The 17,960-nt window shown below is 36.7% G+C and overlaps 1 protein-coding gene across 2 annotated transcripts in view; it reads left to right on the forward strand.

The window, feature by feature from the left end:
- Positions 1-9,503: 9,503 nt before the first annotated feature.
- The window catches only part of LOC131677341 (synaptic vesicle glycoprotein 2B-like), a 55,301-nt gene continuing 46,844 nt past the window's right edge, over positions 9,504-17,960 (forward strand). Inside the window, exon 1 of one of the 2 annotated variants that reach the window (XM_058957087.1) lies at positions 9,504-9,799. In XM_058957087.1, the coding sequence (XP_058813070.1) occupies positions 9,751-9,799 (49 nt within the window). In that variant the 5' untranslated portion in view covers positions 9,504-9,750. Of the gene's footprint in view, positions 9,800-9,910; positions 10,017-17,960 lie in introns of those variants that run through there. The other variant, XM_058957088.1, reaches the window with a different exon arrangement.

Genomic DNA, 17,960 nt, shown 5'->3' on the forward strand with positions numbered 1-17,960 from the left:
AATTCTATTATCCAACTATTCAATTGTGACAGGTCAAACGCCACATTTATGATAAGCTGCCGTTGAAAGAATGTGCAGTGAACTGATCTGATGATAGAAAGTTACTCCATGCATAGCCCGGATGCTCGTTTTACCAGGAAGACCATATGGAGAGCTATCAAAGCAACGGATTTTCGATTGAAAAATTTGGATTAAATAATCATCGTTTCCGTGTTGATTTAGCATAGCGGAGCCTGCGTTCGACTGGAAATTGATGCTTTTATAAGTATGCTATGTTTAAAGAAATTTTTACCCGGGTAACTAATTAGTAAGTTGACTTCTTGCGAGAGAAAGTAAAATGCAGTTGAGAAATAGCTACAAAACTAGGAAGTAGTAACTAGATGCGCACAAATCAATGAATATGGAAATTAAAATCTTTTGCGGGATTTTCCTTTCATCCAGTCCGTGGATAGATTTCGCTATTCAATCTGTTGAATAATACTGTATAAAGGAGATTCTCGATTTCCCGCTGAGTTCGCGTAGGTAGATCTCTCTACGGCTGCCACCCTCTCAACCGGTATGCATTATTTAAAATTTGGATTGAAATTTCATCTTACTGTTAAGTGGAATCGCAAGCAAAGCATGTTTCCTGCTGGGAAGGTGGTCCACTATGTACACTAAGCACATCAATTGTCCGTACTGCAGGTTTATTTATAACGATGTGTCGAGAACTGATCTTTTTGCTTCCTGAATCGCGTAGTTACAATTTTTCAACTAGACTTTGTTTTGCTACCTCCAATATTTGTAAGTTTTTGGGCTAAACACTAGCAAGTTTAAAAAGATTTCCAATAAATTCCTAAAGCGATGCAAAAAAAATTCGTGCACCATAATGTTATTCAAAATACACTCAACTAAACCGAATAGTATTACTATTACTTTAGTTCAACGTTACTACCATGTCATTTAACGTTTCTTTTGTATTGGCTATATTCGGTTTCGTGTTTTGGATAGCTAACCTTAAAAATACAGTAAGATTCTGTTTTTGGCATGCTCCATTTTTGGCAACAAAAAAGTTCCGTTTTTGGCAACATTGAGGTTGTGCATAGTAAATATTTAAAAAAAATGATCAATACACATTTTATTTGTAATAATTGATATCACTTTTGACATTATTTCCAAACATGAGTAATATTTACTATATTTTATGGTGGCGGCCATATCGAAAATTAAATGTGCTGATTTTTTTATCATTTCATTCCATTTCACAATTTTTTATGTAATTAATGTTCTTGGAACATTTATGATGTCACAAATTGCTTTTAAAGTAAGTAATGTAAGGTAAGTAAAGTAAGGTTTCAATTGTAGCACAGTTCCATTTTTGGCTACTGAAAAAAATATGTTTGCCAAAAACGGAATCCTACTGTATATGTATTTCCACAAATGACGAGTTCATACACAAAAATTCTATTTGATTTAAACAAGCATACAATTATTAGCAAGAATTAGTGGAGAAATGGTAAAAAATCCGCCATAGACATCTTGGAAGTTGGGCCCTACTGATGAATAACTGACTGCAATGTGTCCGTGTAGCGAATAGAGGTCATACACGATACTGATATCGGTGGTTTGGATTTCAACGGAATATTTATACAATGTTCACACTCCAGAGTTGAAACACGTTATAATAATTAGCAACAAGAAAAATGTCATCAAGATAGCGTTAAATCACGTTCTAACTCGTAGTGTGAATTACAGATAATTTTTGCGTCTTTTTTGTGGGTTTGTTTAAATTAAGTTGCCTTGCAGTGCATAGCCAATTAAAATTAATTGGGACCGTACACTTATTATGTAAGGCATTTTTAGAACATTCCAACCTCCCCCCCCCCAGATAAGAATTCGTAAGATTTTGACGAACTCCCTCTCCCCCCTATAAGATCTTATCATGATTTTCATAATTAAAAAATCATATTCTTAATTCATTAAATAAGATAGCGAAAACGATACATATAGAATTATTTCAAGAAAATTCATGACAAAATTTAACTGCATTCATCTGTAGTAATTTTATTTGCATCCTAGTAGAACAACTATTGGGTGATATTTAAAAAAGCCAATCTGGTCCATATAATCTGCTTTGCTATATTCCACTTCTTTTGAATCTATTTTCTTGTGATGCAGAGCTCAAAAGAATTTATAACCTGTTCTGGCATGAATTTATTTTGAGCTCCAAATGTGACGATTATCGTACGCATAGCTCCGACATCTTCAAATTTTCTTGAAGTAAAATACAGTTCACACTCTGGAAATATTCGGCCCACAATATCTGTCACAATCGCATGACAGAACATTTTCCGAATACCTTGCGGTTTGAACAAAAAGAATGAATAGAAGAATATTGGACCATCAACACGAAGAGTGTCAGCACTTCTTAACTTGTAAGGCATACTGTGACCCCAGTTCCCGAACAGAACAATGTGCCACCAAGCGTCAAGAAATTGATGTAACTGCTCTAACACCATCGACAATTAAGACGCTCCTCACGATGGCAACAATAAACAAAATTACATAATTAATTTAACAATCATATCCTGCTGTTGCAAAACACTTCAATTCCAGGTCCACCCTTCCTTGGCCATGATGTACAATATGTGCTAATTTTGTTTGATATAGAAAATGTGCATGGCACATATAATACATAATTCTTGTGTAAAGAATATTTTTCTTATTGATTTCATTTTCATACTTTTTATGATATTACGTAAGAAAGAACAAACCCTCCCTCCCCCTCAGATAAGAATTTGTAAAATATTTTGAAACTCCCCCTCCCCCCATATTCCCTTACGTAGGTAATTAGTGTATGGCCCTATGCAGTATTTGATTTATATGCGGGTTTAAAAGAACAAATTAAGATGATCTTTGCAGACATATTCGAAAAATGTATTTTTTTGCCAGTATTTTTTTCCGAAGCAATTCCCTGTACGGACAATTTCTGTGCCTAGTGTACATACTTACTAGTTATCCTTTCGCAAAGTCCAATCAATAATTTATCCACTCGTCGAGCAGACATAGAAACCGATCAAACTACAATTGATAAAATGGAATGAGAAGGAATATCAAGAGCAAATGCCAATCAAATACGTACGGAACAGAGAAACTGACAGCATGGATTACCATTTTAGCTGCTAGATGAATGTAGACGATCATAGATTGATATCTTTTAAGAACAGATAGTTCATGGAGAAGTCTACAATACAAATTCATACCAGCAACGTGAATAAACTTAAAATTAAAATTAGTCAGATTTCGTAAAATACGGATGCTGCAATATCATCAGGTCCGTCAATAAAAAGTTTTTTTTTTTTAAATTAGTCAGTATTAAGGTACGCCAGATCAAATGACATTTTGTTCGATTTCGTGAAATACAAGTATTTTTTGTATTGTTTATTTTAGTAGATGGAACAGCCAGAATCGTGAGGAATTTCGAACAAGTTGTCGACCCTCTTGACACCGATCTGTTGAACATACCCTGCACTGTATGTGTACCCAAGTTCAAGTTCAAGTAGTTCGAGTGACAAACGGTAATATCAAGACCGTACCGTTTTCAATAGTACGTACCTTCAACCTAATCTGCTTGCCATTCAGGTACCAGTCAATAAAAAGACAATTGAGGCCTTCCATAGAAGAGAAAGAATTGCCAACGGGAGTTTCGAATCGAGCATCATTCCAATAATCTATCTAATCCAAGTGTTTACGCAGGCCAATAAAATGCCTATCGGCTAAGTGGCTATAGACAATTTGGGTCATTGCGGTATAATTAAACTTAAAGTTTTCATTACAACTACAGTTCAAGTAAGGCAGTGAATGGAGTTAGTAAGTGCGCATCAGAATTTGAAATCTTCACGATAGGGAAGTGCGACTAAGGTGAACGTTGAATTTATTCCAGGTTTTCAGATTCATTCATAATCGAATTTATCCTTCATGGTCGATTTAATTATTCAGTAGCGTCTGGCTCAAATGGCACGTTCCCCATGTTGATCGAAGATTTGTGCTTAGTCACAATATTTTCTTATAATCGATTAAATTTCTCGGTTTCTTTATTAAAAATAAAAGAGCCTCTCTACTACTATGTGATTAACGACATGACGTCTGAGAAAACAAGAAGGATTCCATTATGACGGTTAAACACATTCCATTGTTCACCTGATCTTCGTATAGAACCTACGAGCGCCAAATTGAGTGACAAACTCTGGTGTGGTTCAATTCTCAATTCAACTAAAAAATGTTATTTAATTGACTATTTCTAGTGTAAAAATGTAAAGAAAACCACACGGAAATTTCATTTCAGGAAAAATACGGAAGTTGGGTTATTAGAGCATTTCCCTATTTTTCGAGAAACGTAAGTCAAGCGAAGTGGACTGGGGTCCAAAATCGTCCAAATGATGTGAAATTTGGCATCTGAGTTTACTTTGACATTTGTTACAATATGAAGGGAGGGGATTTTAGATTTCGTCCCCAGATTCAGTTAGGGTAAAACCAAAGCTTGAAAAACAATCGAAGCAACCCCGCTTTTCTGCAAAACTTCTTGCTGACTGACCTTCCTCCTCCTACAAATAGCGGTAGAAACCTAAAAAAAAAACGGTAGAAACGTTTAAAATACGCACACTCAGATCTCGCAATTTTATACTACCGCCCTCCCCTTAAGCCCACAAGCGGTTTGTTTTCCTCCCAATTCGCAGTGCAAATGATTTGTTTTCCTCCCAATTTAAACGTCAAAACGGCACAATACCAACGCAGCTGGATAAGTCTATAGTGATTTCGTTTTTTATTGGTGCTACACTGGTGTAGTGCAAAGAAAGAGATAGACTGATTACACCCAAGTTTGAATGAGTGTAGCACCGACTACACCGGTGTAGTGCACTGTCAAAAACGAAAATGGACAACGTCTTATGGACAACGAATTAGGAATGGGCGATGTCGATGCGATTTTTTCAAAATGTCTCGAAATATTGATTTTTGGCATCTGTTCTTTTCGGTCCGATTTTTGACAACATCGATTTCGTGAACTCAAAAAAAACGATCTGGCAAAATCGATTTTCCTTCTATAATGCCCATTGAGTTTCTTGCAATCGATCCTTTTATCTCGAAAAATCGATCATTTGCTTCCGAGCTTTCGCGGTCTGATGTTTGACAACATCGATTTTCATTAATTAAATGTTGAATTAATTAGTACCAGATAAATTTTGGCGAAATATCGACAAACATATGGCCAGCACTCAAAAGTCAACTGTCAAAATTTCACTTTGGAGAGAAATTCAGGACGAACCGTTAATCGTCCAGCACAGCCGTTGATAGCAAACAAAAGAGAAAAGTTTCCGCTTTCGTTGACTTCTATGTACCGTGCTTGGATAATAATGGTTTCTCCAGAATATCTCCTCAAAGTGAATTTTGACATTTGGCTTTTGAGCCCTTACCATATGCTTGTCGAAACATGTTTGTTTATAAAACGAGTATTGTGTATTACAGCAACATATCTAAATATGAAAAAGAAACTGTCTGCACTGCCAACATCGCAAGTCGTATACAGTCAACTGTCATCAATTATTCAACAGGGCACAAGAAAAGCAAGAAAACCAAAAATAAGAAGTTAATTGTCTCATCTTGTCTTAGGTAGAAACTGTTTCGGTAATTCCTTGGAGCACACTTAAACAAAATAGTCCAATGTGTCTAATGGACCACTAAATATTAGCTGACGAAGCAACAATACCGTGTTTGAAAGCTCACTAAAACGTTTGGTAGAAAACCAAAAGCGACCTGTCACAGCTCACCTACTATTTATCTAAGGTTTTATCAATAAGACTTTAAAACTATTAAAGGTTTCATCAATAATATAATTACATCCTTTGAAAAAACTTTTAAATACATTTTGTCTTATAAGGTCCGCAGAAAAATAAAAAAAGTTAGAAATGGGACCTTGGGATTTTGCAAAAGGCGTAAAAATCGCTAAAATATGACAATTTTAATTAACCCTTTATAAGGCCCAGAGTTTGGGGCTATTAATGAATGTTATATTAATTGATTCTTTCACTTAGTTTACAATATATTTACATTTATTTCGCAATAAAAACTGTTTTGAAAATATACTTGCTACCGTCCGTTAGAAAACGTCAGTCTACGTAATGTTTGATGTACTTCCAACGAGATTGGTGCGAAAATAAAGACAAGTCGATCTGGATCAGAAATTCAGAAAGAAATTAAGGTGGGTTACTGATTGAACTGATTAACAGTAAATAACCCCTAGATTCTGAGGATAAGTTGAAAAATGAGACCACAGATTATAGACGTTCATTTATTTCGTTTTATTTTTTTCTTTGCAATTTTTACCACTCCTAAACCAAATTTTAGGATTAAAAACAGTGGTGTTTCCAAATTTGCATCACTAACTTATAGGGTCTAGAGTATTGTTTTTCAAAATCGAGCTAATTTTATTATCCAAAAGTAAATCGCCGCATTTTTTAAAAAACTTTTCACCAATCTGGCACTTTTCACTGTATCTCAATAAAAAGTAATAAGAAGAGTTGCCAGACTCCTAACACGTAGATTTCATAAGATTGAAACACTTCATTTGATATTCCTGCGTTATGAACGAAACGCAAAGGTGGCAATATAGTTGCCACTGCCTCATAAAGAGTTAAAAATGGTAATTTTTTATAAATCGTGTTTACGAAACCTCTAGATGATTTGTTCTGCAAAAGTGTTAACTAGTCTCTTTCGAAAGATTTTCTGAAAATAATTCCTTCATTTGTAGAAGTAATACATACTGTGAAATATATTAGTGCACATATTACCGACTAAATAATATAAACTTTGTATCAGTCCGCTCAGTTAGTAATGTTCAAAAACTATCACTCCTGTTTCTTTTCGAAAATTTGGAAAAATTATTTCTGCACACTTTTTTCCTTTCCGCCGAATCTCAGATTTTTTCGCATCTTTTGCCGAAGACTCAACAGTCTCACTAAAAGTGATGTTTGATAGCTGAGACTAGGCAAATATTTCACCGATAATCAGCAAACAAATCTCACTTTACTGAAATGTCAGTTTCTAAATTTGCTGACTAAACGGCTGTTGGGAATTTGCCGAGCCGAGCTATTATTTATATAGTGATTTATCAATATACTATCTATGAAAATAAATCGCCTTGGTTGCGCAAATATTTTTTCCGCTCATTTTTTTATTTTCAAAATGGCTCATTTTTGTTGTATGTAATTTTAAATGCTTATTAGTTTGACGGTACTGTAAGCGAACACGTATCCGCCGGGTGACGCCAATCGAGCTTGCGTTTCTTCGAACTGAACAATCGATTTACTTTGTTGGCTTGGTTTCTAATTAACCAAATAGAAAACCAATCCACCGGGCATTTGATGTGCGTAGGGAATACGCCTGGTTTTGCTTGAGTGGAATTATGGCTGTTAAATCAAGTATGATAATTGGAAATTGACAATTCGCAAAAAAGAATAGAAAATCAGTTACCTTTCTGCGGCAGCAATATCAGCACGAAAACATGATGTTTTTTGATCTACCTTCAATCCATTCAAACGTTTTTATTCTATTAATTGTTCTCATTGTATTGATTACTTTGAAACACTCAGAAACATATCATTTTGAGTAAAACATACACCATATTATTAACTGCCATGTTAACCATATTTCATCTTAAGTCATAATAATATAATGACTTGATCATTGTTATAAGAGACAACAAGATATGAGCAAAGTGCGACGTCAAAGCAACACTACAATGAGGGCTCATACTAATCGCATAGTGGGAAGGGCTCAGCGAAACAAGTTGAGGAAAAGTTTTTCAATGCAATTCAAAGTTTATTTTATAGCGCATTAAAAACCATTCCTCGGAAGTTGGTCGGAACAACTAGGTATTTCACTTAATCGCCCCATACAAAAGCAATTATCTGACGAAAGCAAAACAGTACTCTAATCAGCATCGCAGATAAACATCATCGTTGAATCTTGGTTTCCAAGCATCTCATCGTACATCACCCCGCACAGTGATCCCTTTGCTTAAAAAAGTCATACAAAACCATACAAGTTGCCCAAATTTGATGAAAACCTTACGTTAGGGTAATTTTGTGCCACTGAATTCTCAATATTTTGTGCGATAATAAAGAGATCTATATCCGAAAATTGACTTTATAAAATTAAATAAAGTCAATTTTTAATAGAATACACTATGCTATATTGCTCCTTAAACTATTTTGTCTCTACGAAAAAAAATTTGTGCGTTAAGAGCACAAAACCTATAACTAAATTAGTTTTGGAATTTGCGTTTCGACTTCGTCTCATCAGAATCCGACAATAACTTAGTGACAGGGCTAAGCTAGCGCCGAATTGGCGCTGGCTCCAAAAGCGAAAACACTATCTGTGTTTCTGAGCGAACCCCTCCTAGTCCTACGTGATGTCCCGTAAGAAAACGGAAAAGGAGCTTGCGTCAATCCGGCGCTCGCTTAGTTCTGGTACTAAGTTTGTGTCGGATACTGATGAGACGGAAATTCCATAACTAATTTAGTTATAGAAACATTATGTCTTGTAATGGACGAGTTATGATTTATTGTATATTTCCGAAAGCGAAGAAAGCTTTATATCGGCAAAACCGAACGAAAAGTATAAGCCCAATTAATAAACTTTCAAATCAAACCAGTATGACACTAATCGGAATCTTAACTAAAAGGTTATATTCATTTGAATAACAGAGGTTAGAATAAAGATTTGTTAAGAATTCTATTTCTATTATCTATATTATCTATTTCATCTTTGAAGTACTGCAAAAAATGAAACTTTCATCATTAAGCTTTAGTATTTTGAGAACACGCTATCCAACCTGTTTACAATATATTGGGGTTTTGTCCAACAAGGCGACACTGTGTGCTGCACACGATAGCTCCTTGTTATATTCTCGCTAGTATCATCATTAAATTTTATCATCTCCAGGCTAAATCTCCGCCTAAGCCCAAACAGCAAGCCATAGTCAATAGGGACGATGATTTAGTCATAGCGAAACCACGCGGAGACTGTCTGGAAGGGATTTCTGCGTGAAAATCAGACTGAACAAACAATTGCATTTGTTTTCATTCACTAAATACTTCAAACATTACCGAACATACCGGAGTGGTGACAATCCGTTGCAGTTCTATAAGCCAAATAGATCATGAAAACATTCATCATAATTCGTGTTTTATGAGTAGGAAACGTTCCTCTTCCATATGGGCTAACACATCCCTGCGTTAGTCTATTATGAACGAAAACAAACACCTTAATTCAAAAGTCATCTGCGATTAGCAAGCTGCCATGAGTTGTTCGCTAGCTTAGCTGATCGTAACCGCAATCACGATCACTACGTACATACTACCTTCCTAGCCAATATCCATCTCAATGTCAACGAAGGAAAAGCTTACGTCGCCGCCCCATTTCGTCATGTGGCGCTCGCTGCTCACCATCGCCGAGCCCATTTAGCAACCAGCACCCAGTCGTCAATTAGGCGGGCATCCGACCAGTCATTGTCAGCTTTGGTGGGTGGCAAAATGCATCGACCATCCGCGCAAACGGGGCAAGTTTAGTGCGGGAAATTCGTCAGTGTGAGATTGATTGGTGAGCTCGGACAGCTTTGCAGCAGCAGCAGCAGTAACAGGCTACGACAATAGTGGGTGCTGTTATAGTGATTGAATAAAGAAGGACTACCGAAAAACCGAAGCGCTCGTTAGGATGGAAAAAGATAAAGATGTGGTCAAGGGTGAACAGGGGGTGAATTGTGGTGAGTATTTCGTGCGAACATTCGTGAGCTACTTTACTGCACTCACTGTCACCAAGCTAGGTCGGTTCATTCAAGAAACACGTTGCGCATTTCACGGTTACGGCTAATCATCTTCTCGGTCGGTGTTAATCGTCAACAGTCACAAATCACACTACAAGTGTGACGTGACAGGGCAGTAAACGAGCAGCTTATGCTATCTTACGGTGATCCGTTGTTGGTACGTATTTATAGAGCACTGTTTGCGCTTTGCAAGCGCATAATTGGGACAGACATGGAAAATCACGAAATTACTCAAGGAGCGCGTTTCAGTTCATTTTATCCATTGAAGCGGATTCGTGATGGGAGAGTGTTTTTTATCGTCCGTTTCATTGCAAAATTTTTAAGATAAAGCCATATTTTCAGCAGATCGGTAATCAGAAATATAGCTTTCTGTAGCTATTAAGCTGTCCGCAGACATGGTAATAGGACACACGCCACAAAAAATATTCGCCATGGATTTTGTTGTTCTAGCTATTCACACGTTGTTGCTGTATCCGCATTAGAATAGCTAGAACAAAATTCATAGTGAATAGTTTTTGTGGCGTGTGCCTTGTCTGCGGACAGCTTAACAGAACAAGCGCAGGTGCCCCTAAAATCATTGATGTGCCACAAAACAATTAAAATGAACCATCACCAGCCAGGATCAATTCACAACTGCATTGGGAGTTTCTTTCGGTTGAATTGTTTTCAACTTTTTGCTCGTGTTTTCTGATGATAATAATTGAGAAACTAACATAGCCGATAACAATAGAAGATAAGTGAATTTCTCAGGCACCGCAAAACCTCAAAACATCCACTGAAAAGGAATTTCATTGCACTCAGGGCCGTCTTAAGACCACTCGGGGTCCATGGTCAGTATTGAACTAAGGTTCCCCGACCATTGAATAGGTGTAAATAGAAATGAAGTACCATGGTTCTCCATGCCACTCTGAGACTCTTCCAAATTTGAGCCAAGTAGGCTAATAATTTAGTTTGTATGGGAAAAATCATCCAAATATACGGAGAAAATGATTATATATTCCGCAACTGACGGCCCTATTCTGCGCGGCGTGTGACAAGAGACGACTAATCTCACCTCACTTTACGTGACTTTTCTCACCCTATTCTGAGAGTCGACTCGGGTGATGTGAGATTCCCCATTGCGGTTAAATGGGTGTCTCACGTCACCCGAAGTGACTCTTCAGAATTGGGTGAGAAAAGTCACTTATAGTGAGGTGAGATTAGTCGTCTCACGTCACACGCCGCGCAGAATAGAGCCGTAAGTGGCGTTACTGCCATTATACACGCAAGATGATCTGAGTCAAATTTATTGCGCAGGATTTCCAAAAAAAGAAGCAAAATCCCGGACACCCTAAGATTGAGTTACTATCAATTAAAATGGTTGAGCAGCGTATCACAGAGCTTCGCGTTTCAAAGATTTCCAAAACAAGACATATGTATTATAATCGGCGCTATTCTGCGCGGCGTGTGACGTGAGACGACTAATCTCACCTCACTTTACGTGACTTTTCTCATCCTATTCTGAGAGTCGACTCGGGTGAGGTGAGATTTCCCATTGCGGTTAAATGGGCGTCTCACGTCACCCGAAGTGACTCTTCAGAATTGGGTGAGAAAAGTCACGTAGAGTGAGGTGAGATTGGTCGTCTCACGTCACACGCCGCGCAGAATAGGGCTGAATGGCTATTGGAAAGATAACAGGACATTTGAAGGCTAGAATTAGAAGATATTGCGTGGCGCTTCTCTTAATCCTCAAAAAGGCAAGCTTAAATTGTGACTTCAAGAAACATCGCTCCATTTGCCGTTTTTTTCTGAGACCCCTTGCCTATTTGAGGGTTAAAAGCAGTTGCAAAATGGCCAAAGAGGAATGCTGAAGTAGGCCGGGTTTATCGTCCACCATTTAAACGTCATCTTGACCGGAAAAAAATCTATGTATTCCGTGATGAGTTGAGGATGACTTTAGTAAACAAAGCGCAAAATTTCCTATTTCTTGGTTACTTTTGAATGTATAGTAAGGAAGGCGGGCACAGCATGGTTGGTAAATCGATTGCTTTGTATGCAGCTCACCTGGGTGCGAATCCCGACCCCGGCCGTAAGGTTAAATATTTTTCTTAAGAAATTTTTCTAACCCGAAGAGGCGAATGACCTTATATAGAGGTTAAAACCTCTATAATCGAAATAAAAAATAGTATAGTAAAATGGGGTCAAATAAGTGTGGGGGTACAATTGGTATATGGCGTTATCTTTGATATGTTATTGCAAAGGTCGCTCGTGTTGCGTGAATTATCATTTCGGTTGTTACCGTGGATCAGCATACAATTAATGCTGAACATGAGCTTTTTTGTTGTTTTTTCGACATTTTTGGATTTGAAAAAAATACGGACATCAATATGAAACATCCGCTTTGGGGGCACAGTAGGTCAGCCGTTTGGGGTCACTGTCGGTCACTACTATAAGGTAAATTTGAACTATTTGGCAGAACTATGGTAATTTTGTGCGAAAAACGTTTTTCGCATAAAGAACGAAATTGCGTCCGTTCAAAATGGCAGATAAACAGATAAATTCAAATAAACTCGTATGAAAGGAATCCAAAAAATGCTCCGAAGCGTAAACGTGGTCGTCCCACAGTTAAGCTACCACGCGAGTCGGAATGCATAACTTCCATTCCACACTCTGGCAACGACGAGGCACCGAAGAAGTTATTCTGCCATTTTCTTACCTGAATGACGCCAATGGATTATTTGTGTTATTATTGTTTAAATAATTTGCAGTATTCAAACTCTTCAGGAAAAGTTGAACCGCTAATTTTCTAGGCGAACCACGAATATAGTGGATTAAAAAAAACATGGAAAAAAGTACCTTCGCCTTATTGCATTTAGTTAGAAAAATATTTAACCAGGCATAAATAAATTATTATCAAAATGTTTCCGGATGTATAACCTTTCCAACGAGTGCTTGTTTGTCAAAATCAGTGCAAAAACACCATCGCACGAGCTCGTTAACAAAACTGGCCTACATGACCCCACTCTACTCTTCGGTTTTCACATGTTCAATCTGAATTTGTTAACATCGTGACTATAGTTACCAAACGTTAATATATGAGCGAGCGTTGCGATTTTAGTGGATTAAGCATAGTAAAATAGTAAAGTAAATTACTATTTACAGTAGTTTAATTTAGTAATTAAATTAGTTTAATTAGTAAATTAAACTACTGACAAAATAAAGAATGAAAGGGTATTTTCTGTCGATTTTGACAGTTGTTCACAATGCGATAAAGTGTCCATTTCAAACGAAAATATACCATGAAATTGAAACTGCAAGTTATTCACTGTAAGAATACTGTCATTCACAGTTCACTTTCAACTGTCTGGTCATTTGAGTTTTTTACCTGTTTTATTTAAATTAAAAACTAATCTCACATCTGCACTGTCATAGCTTATGGAAGTGAACCATTCCAATGAACCAAATTAACGAAAACAACTCCTCCCAAGGTACTAAACTATCATCAATATGGGTGTCACATGAGAGGTGGTAGTCGGTAAGTGATAGAAATAGGTGACGGTTTCCAGTTACCAAAACAGTAAAAACAATAATAAACATGGGTGTCATTTGAAAAGTAGTAGCCAGCAGATGCACAGTGATCACCTTCCATACAAAAGTCGGACAAAACCTCAAAAGTGGCCCGAATTTGATGAAAACTTCACATTAGGATAATTTTGTGACGCTGAATTCATATTTGATGTTTATTTTTTGTTTTTTACTACCTCAAAATTTTGGCACTTAGGGAGGTTCGAAAATTCAACATTTACGAATATAAAGTGCACTATTTCCGAAAATTCATGTTCAAAAAATTAGGTGCGGTGATTTTTTTTAGAAGAATACACATTTTTTCAATTGTTGATAATGATAAGACACATCTATAAATTATATTGGGAACCCCAGATAGGCAAAGGCTACCATGCGTCTCCTTCAAACGTATCATGAAAAATCACCTTTTTTCATACCTCGGGGCAGAAAGGGGCAAAACAAGATATTCATTTTCGGAAAGTACACTAATTTTCAAGTATCATGAACAACAAGCGATCTTTCCGAACCGTTTCAAAAAAAAAGTACAGTCACTTTGAACATTATAACTTTAAACTATTGTTCGCTTTACTATTTGTTTTTCATGTCTGAGCGAGAAGGAAGGCTTGTATCGACTAAATCGAATGGCAATTATAAGTCCAGCGAATAACCTTTCCAATGAAATCAGTTTGACCCCAATCGGAATCTTAACTAAAAAGATATATTCATTTGAATAACTTAGGTTTAAAAATAGTTTTCCTCAGAATCCATCATCTATTTCTGTAAAAAATCGAACTCTCATCCTCGGGATTTTGAGAAGACTCTATTGAACCTGTTAAGAAACAGAGAAAAATGTTAAATCATGAAAAATCTAAAATAAAATTTTGAGGTTTTGTCCGGCTAGGCGACACTGTGAGATGATGGAAAATGATAATTGACGCCAATTTAAAATCTATCACTTATATGGATGTCATGTAAAAGGTGGAACTTGAGTAGACGGCAGAATGTGATAAATTCAGCCGTTATGAAATCAAAAATTTGATAACCACCAAACACTTGAGGACATCAATCAAGATTCATGTTCTTATAAGCGGGTGGTGAGCAAGTGAAGTCTAAATTGGCGATTTTCGATTCCTATAACTCTTTAGAGCGCTCATTAATAGTCATTTGAAATCGGGTGATATGTAGTTGACGGAAATTTGTTACTTGAAAACCCAAAGTAACAACTTGTAGCACATTATTATTTAAAAAGAAGTTGAGGACAAGTCTTTTGGTAGAAATATGTCTGTAAATATCATAATTTTCTATTATTTCTCGAGAATGAGTATCTTCTGACGTGCATATGGCTCCTAAACATTTACCTAAGCTTCTATTCAGTGCGAGTTATATTTATAAATAATAACTTCAAATTTTTTATAATTTCTGGATGAAGTGAATTTTTTTAATATAGGTGGAAATGTATATACTGATTTGAACATAATCAAAGCGGCTACATCAAATTAGTTTGTCATCTTGACATTCAATATGACTTTGAACATCGATTTTTGTCATCTGCTTTCTTCCCTGTTGCAAAAGAACCCCATTGTTTCATAAATCAAATTTCGTCATGTGATGACCAGCCCCTTTCAAATGACACCCATATTGATGATGGTTATCCGAAAAGCAGCAATGGCTTACAACATCAATTTCCATGATTTGCTGATCAGCCCCTTTCAAATGACACCCATATTGTAGACAGTTTTCCTTTTTTTGATACGGTAACCACCACCTTGGAATCCAAAATGGCCTCAATCATCAATTTTCAACATCTGCTGACCAGCCCATTTCATATAACACCAGTATTGATAATTGTTTTAATTCTTTTTTGTGGTTACTGGAAGCCACCATTTACGATTTCAAAATGGTCTCAATAATCAAGTTCCATCATCTGCTGACCAGCCCCTTTCAAAAGACATCCACGTGGATGATGTTTTTTTTTTTCCTTTTTTGTGGTAACCGAAGACCACCATCTTGGATTTCAAAATGGCGTAAATCTTCAATTTCCATCATCTGATGATCACCCTCTTTTAAATGATACCCAAATCGATAACTGTTTTTATTGTTTTGTGATCACTGGAAGCGCCTTCTTGGATTTCGAAATAGCCTCAATAATGAATTTCCACCATTTGCTGACCAGCCCCTTTCTAATGACACCCATATTTATGATGGTCTTCACGGTTTTGTGGTAATCGGAAGCCACCATTCTGAATTTAAAAATTGCTACAATAATCAATTTCCATCCTCTGATGACCAGTTCTTTTTCTGATGACACATGTACTACTGTTACATGTTACTGTTTATGGTAACCGAAAACCGCCATTTTAAATTTCAAAATGGAATCAATCATCAATTTCCATCCTCTGCTGACCAACCCGTTTCAAATGACACCCGTATTGATGATTTTCAATGTTTTGTGACCGAAAACTGCCATTTTTTCAATTTAAAATGGCCTCAATCATCAATCTCCGTCATCCGCTGACCATCCCCTTTCAAATTATATCCATATTTCCGTCATCTAGAATTTTCCAGCACTGGTTGTTCGTTTGTATTCGTTTTTTTGAGTCCTCTTCTCATAGCTCTAAAGCTAAAAAATGTCCAATCTATAAGAAATGATGTGTTTTGCTTTGAACTGAGTTAACTGAAATTGGATATAGTCCAGTACACCATTTTATCATGCATGTTAAGTTGGGTTTAACGTTTCAAATTCTTCTGATCAGCGTATGACAGCCACCTTGATCGCGATATAGATGTTGAGTCCAAAAATGCAAACAATAAAATTTAACGTCAAATGAAATTAACTAGATTTCAGACTACAGGAGTTACAAAAGTACGTAGTAAAATTGTTCCGTTTAGATTTGTTCAGAACTTTGCGATTGTGCGCAGTACAGCATTCCTGATGTGATGCAACTGGTCCGAGTCGACATCCTACGCTGGAGAAAGCCTGTAACCCGTAACCAGCACTGGAAATATACCTATTTTTGACTATACACTCCGTAGAGTGTATTTGTTTGCGTAACATTAGACTCGCCGCTGTTCAATATGCTCGGTCATGTTTTTGATGTAAATTTCGTTTGGTTTTTCATCCATGAACGTTTTTGTTGACACAGATAGGTTAGATAATTTTTGTTGCATGTTTGTGAATTAATAGTAGGGTTTAGATAGGCTTCCATTTCCACTTGCTGGCAAAAACGTTCATTTCACAGAAATATTCGAGTAAAAATACATTGAAGTGCATTAGTTCTCCGTTTAAAGAAACTGTAATTTTCAATCCACGTGTAAAATTATAATAAAATTCGTTGAAGAAAGCGCGACAAGTCGTGCGTATTTGTGGTGGAACTTAATTTTACATTTATATTCATGTTCCAAATATGTGGATGAAAATAAGCTTAAAATTACAAAATATTTTTTCTGTGTAGGTGTGCATAGTTCATTCTTGTTACAGCTACACGAGCGAAAATCTTTTGTGGTGCTGATTGAATCTTTTTCTTCGAAATTGTAACGTAGTTAATTTTAAAGTGTTAAGAAGTAACTGAAATGATAATAACGATCAGGGTTTTGCGTTTGCTTCATTGGATTTTATTTTCTTAGAACAATAGGTCGGGGAAAGTGTGTCGTATAGGTTGGGAGAGCATGCACCTACGTACGCATACAAGTTTTACTTGTAAAAACTGTGAGTCAGATTAACTTTGTCAAATGGAAGTAAATAAGTCTTTGAGTTACTTATTCATATTCTAAACTACAAATTAATAAATAAATATCAAAAATAAATATAATACATTGAAATTATTTGAATAATTTAAATTTTTTGAAGTGTCCCAACCTAAACTACAAAATTTTTGTTGGCCATTTTGCCGCCGTGCAGAAAATTGATCCTGAGTCTTATTTAAAATTGCAAGTAAATAGGGTGCTGAGCCTATTTTCGCGATGTTCTTATTATCACTCTACCCATTTGAAGCCATTGGTTAGAGTAGCACCTGCCATCTTTGTTTATTGTATATTTATTTGTTGTACCGTCACCAACAGACCCCTTGGCCCCAATGGTGGTTACTTAAACTAATTACATTTCAGAATACGCATTATTTTAGTTTTTGTCGAATTCCTTGTCAGGTTGAAGTCAAACGCCGTCGCCACACTGTTAAACACACGCTGGAGTCCGTAGTTAGTTCTCCTGAACGGGACTGGCAGAAGAGAGTTATTGCGCAGAGCTCGAACGCGAGCTTGAAGATCGAGGCGTCCGAGGATTGTAGGGCAATCCACCCTGGCAGACAGTAAGTCCAAGACGAACAGGGCTCGAGAGCAGTCCCTCCGGATGCTTAGAATATCGAGCTGTATTAACTGACAACGGTTTTCGTAGCTTGGCAGCTGAAATCTGTTTTGCCAAGAAAGATGTCGGAGTGCCAAGCGTATGAACCGGCGTTGGACGGCCTCGATTCTGACGACACCGCTCTGGTAGTAAGCGTTCCAAACAGCAGAACAATATTCCAGTGTTGAGCGAACCAGCGCGCAATAGAGAGATTTTAAA

This window comes from Topomyia yanbarensis, chromosome 1 (genome assembly GCF_030247195.1).
Source record: "Topomyia yanbarensis strain Yona2022 chromosome 1, ASM3024719v1, whole genome shotgun sequence".
Taxonomy (NCBI): domain Eukaryota; kingdom Metazoa; phylum Arthropoda; class Insecta; order Diptera; family Culicidae; genus Topomyia; species Topomyia yanbarensis.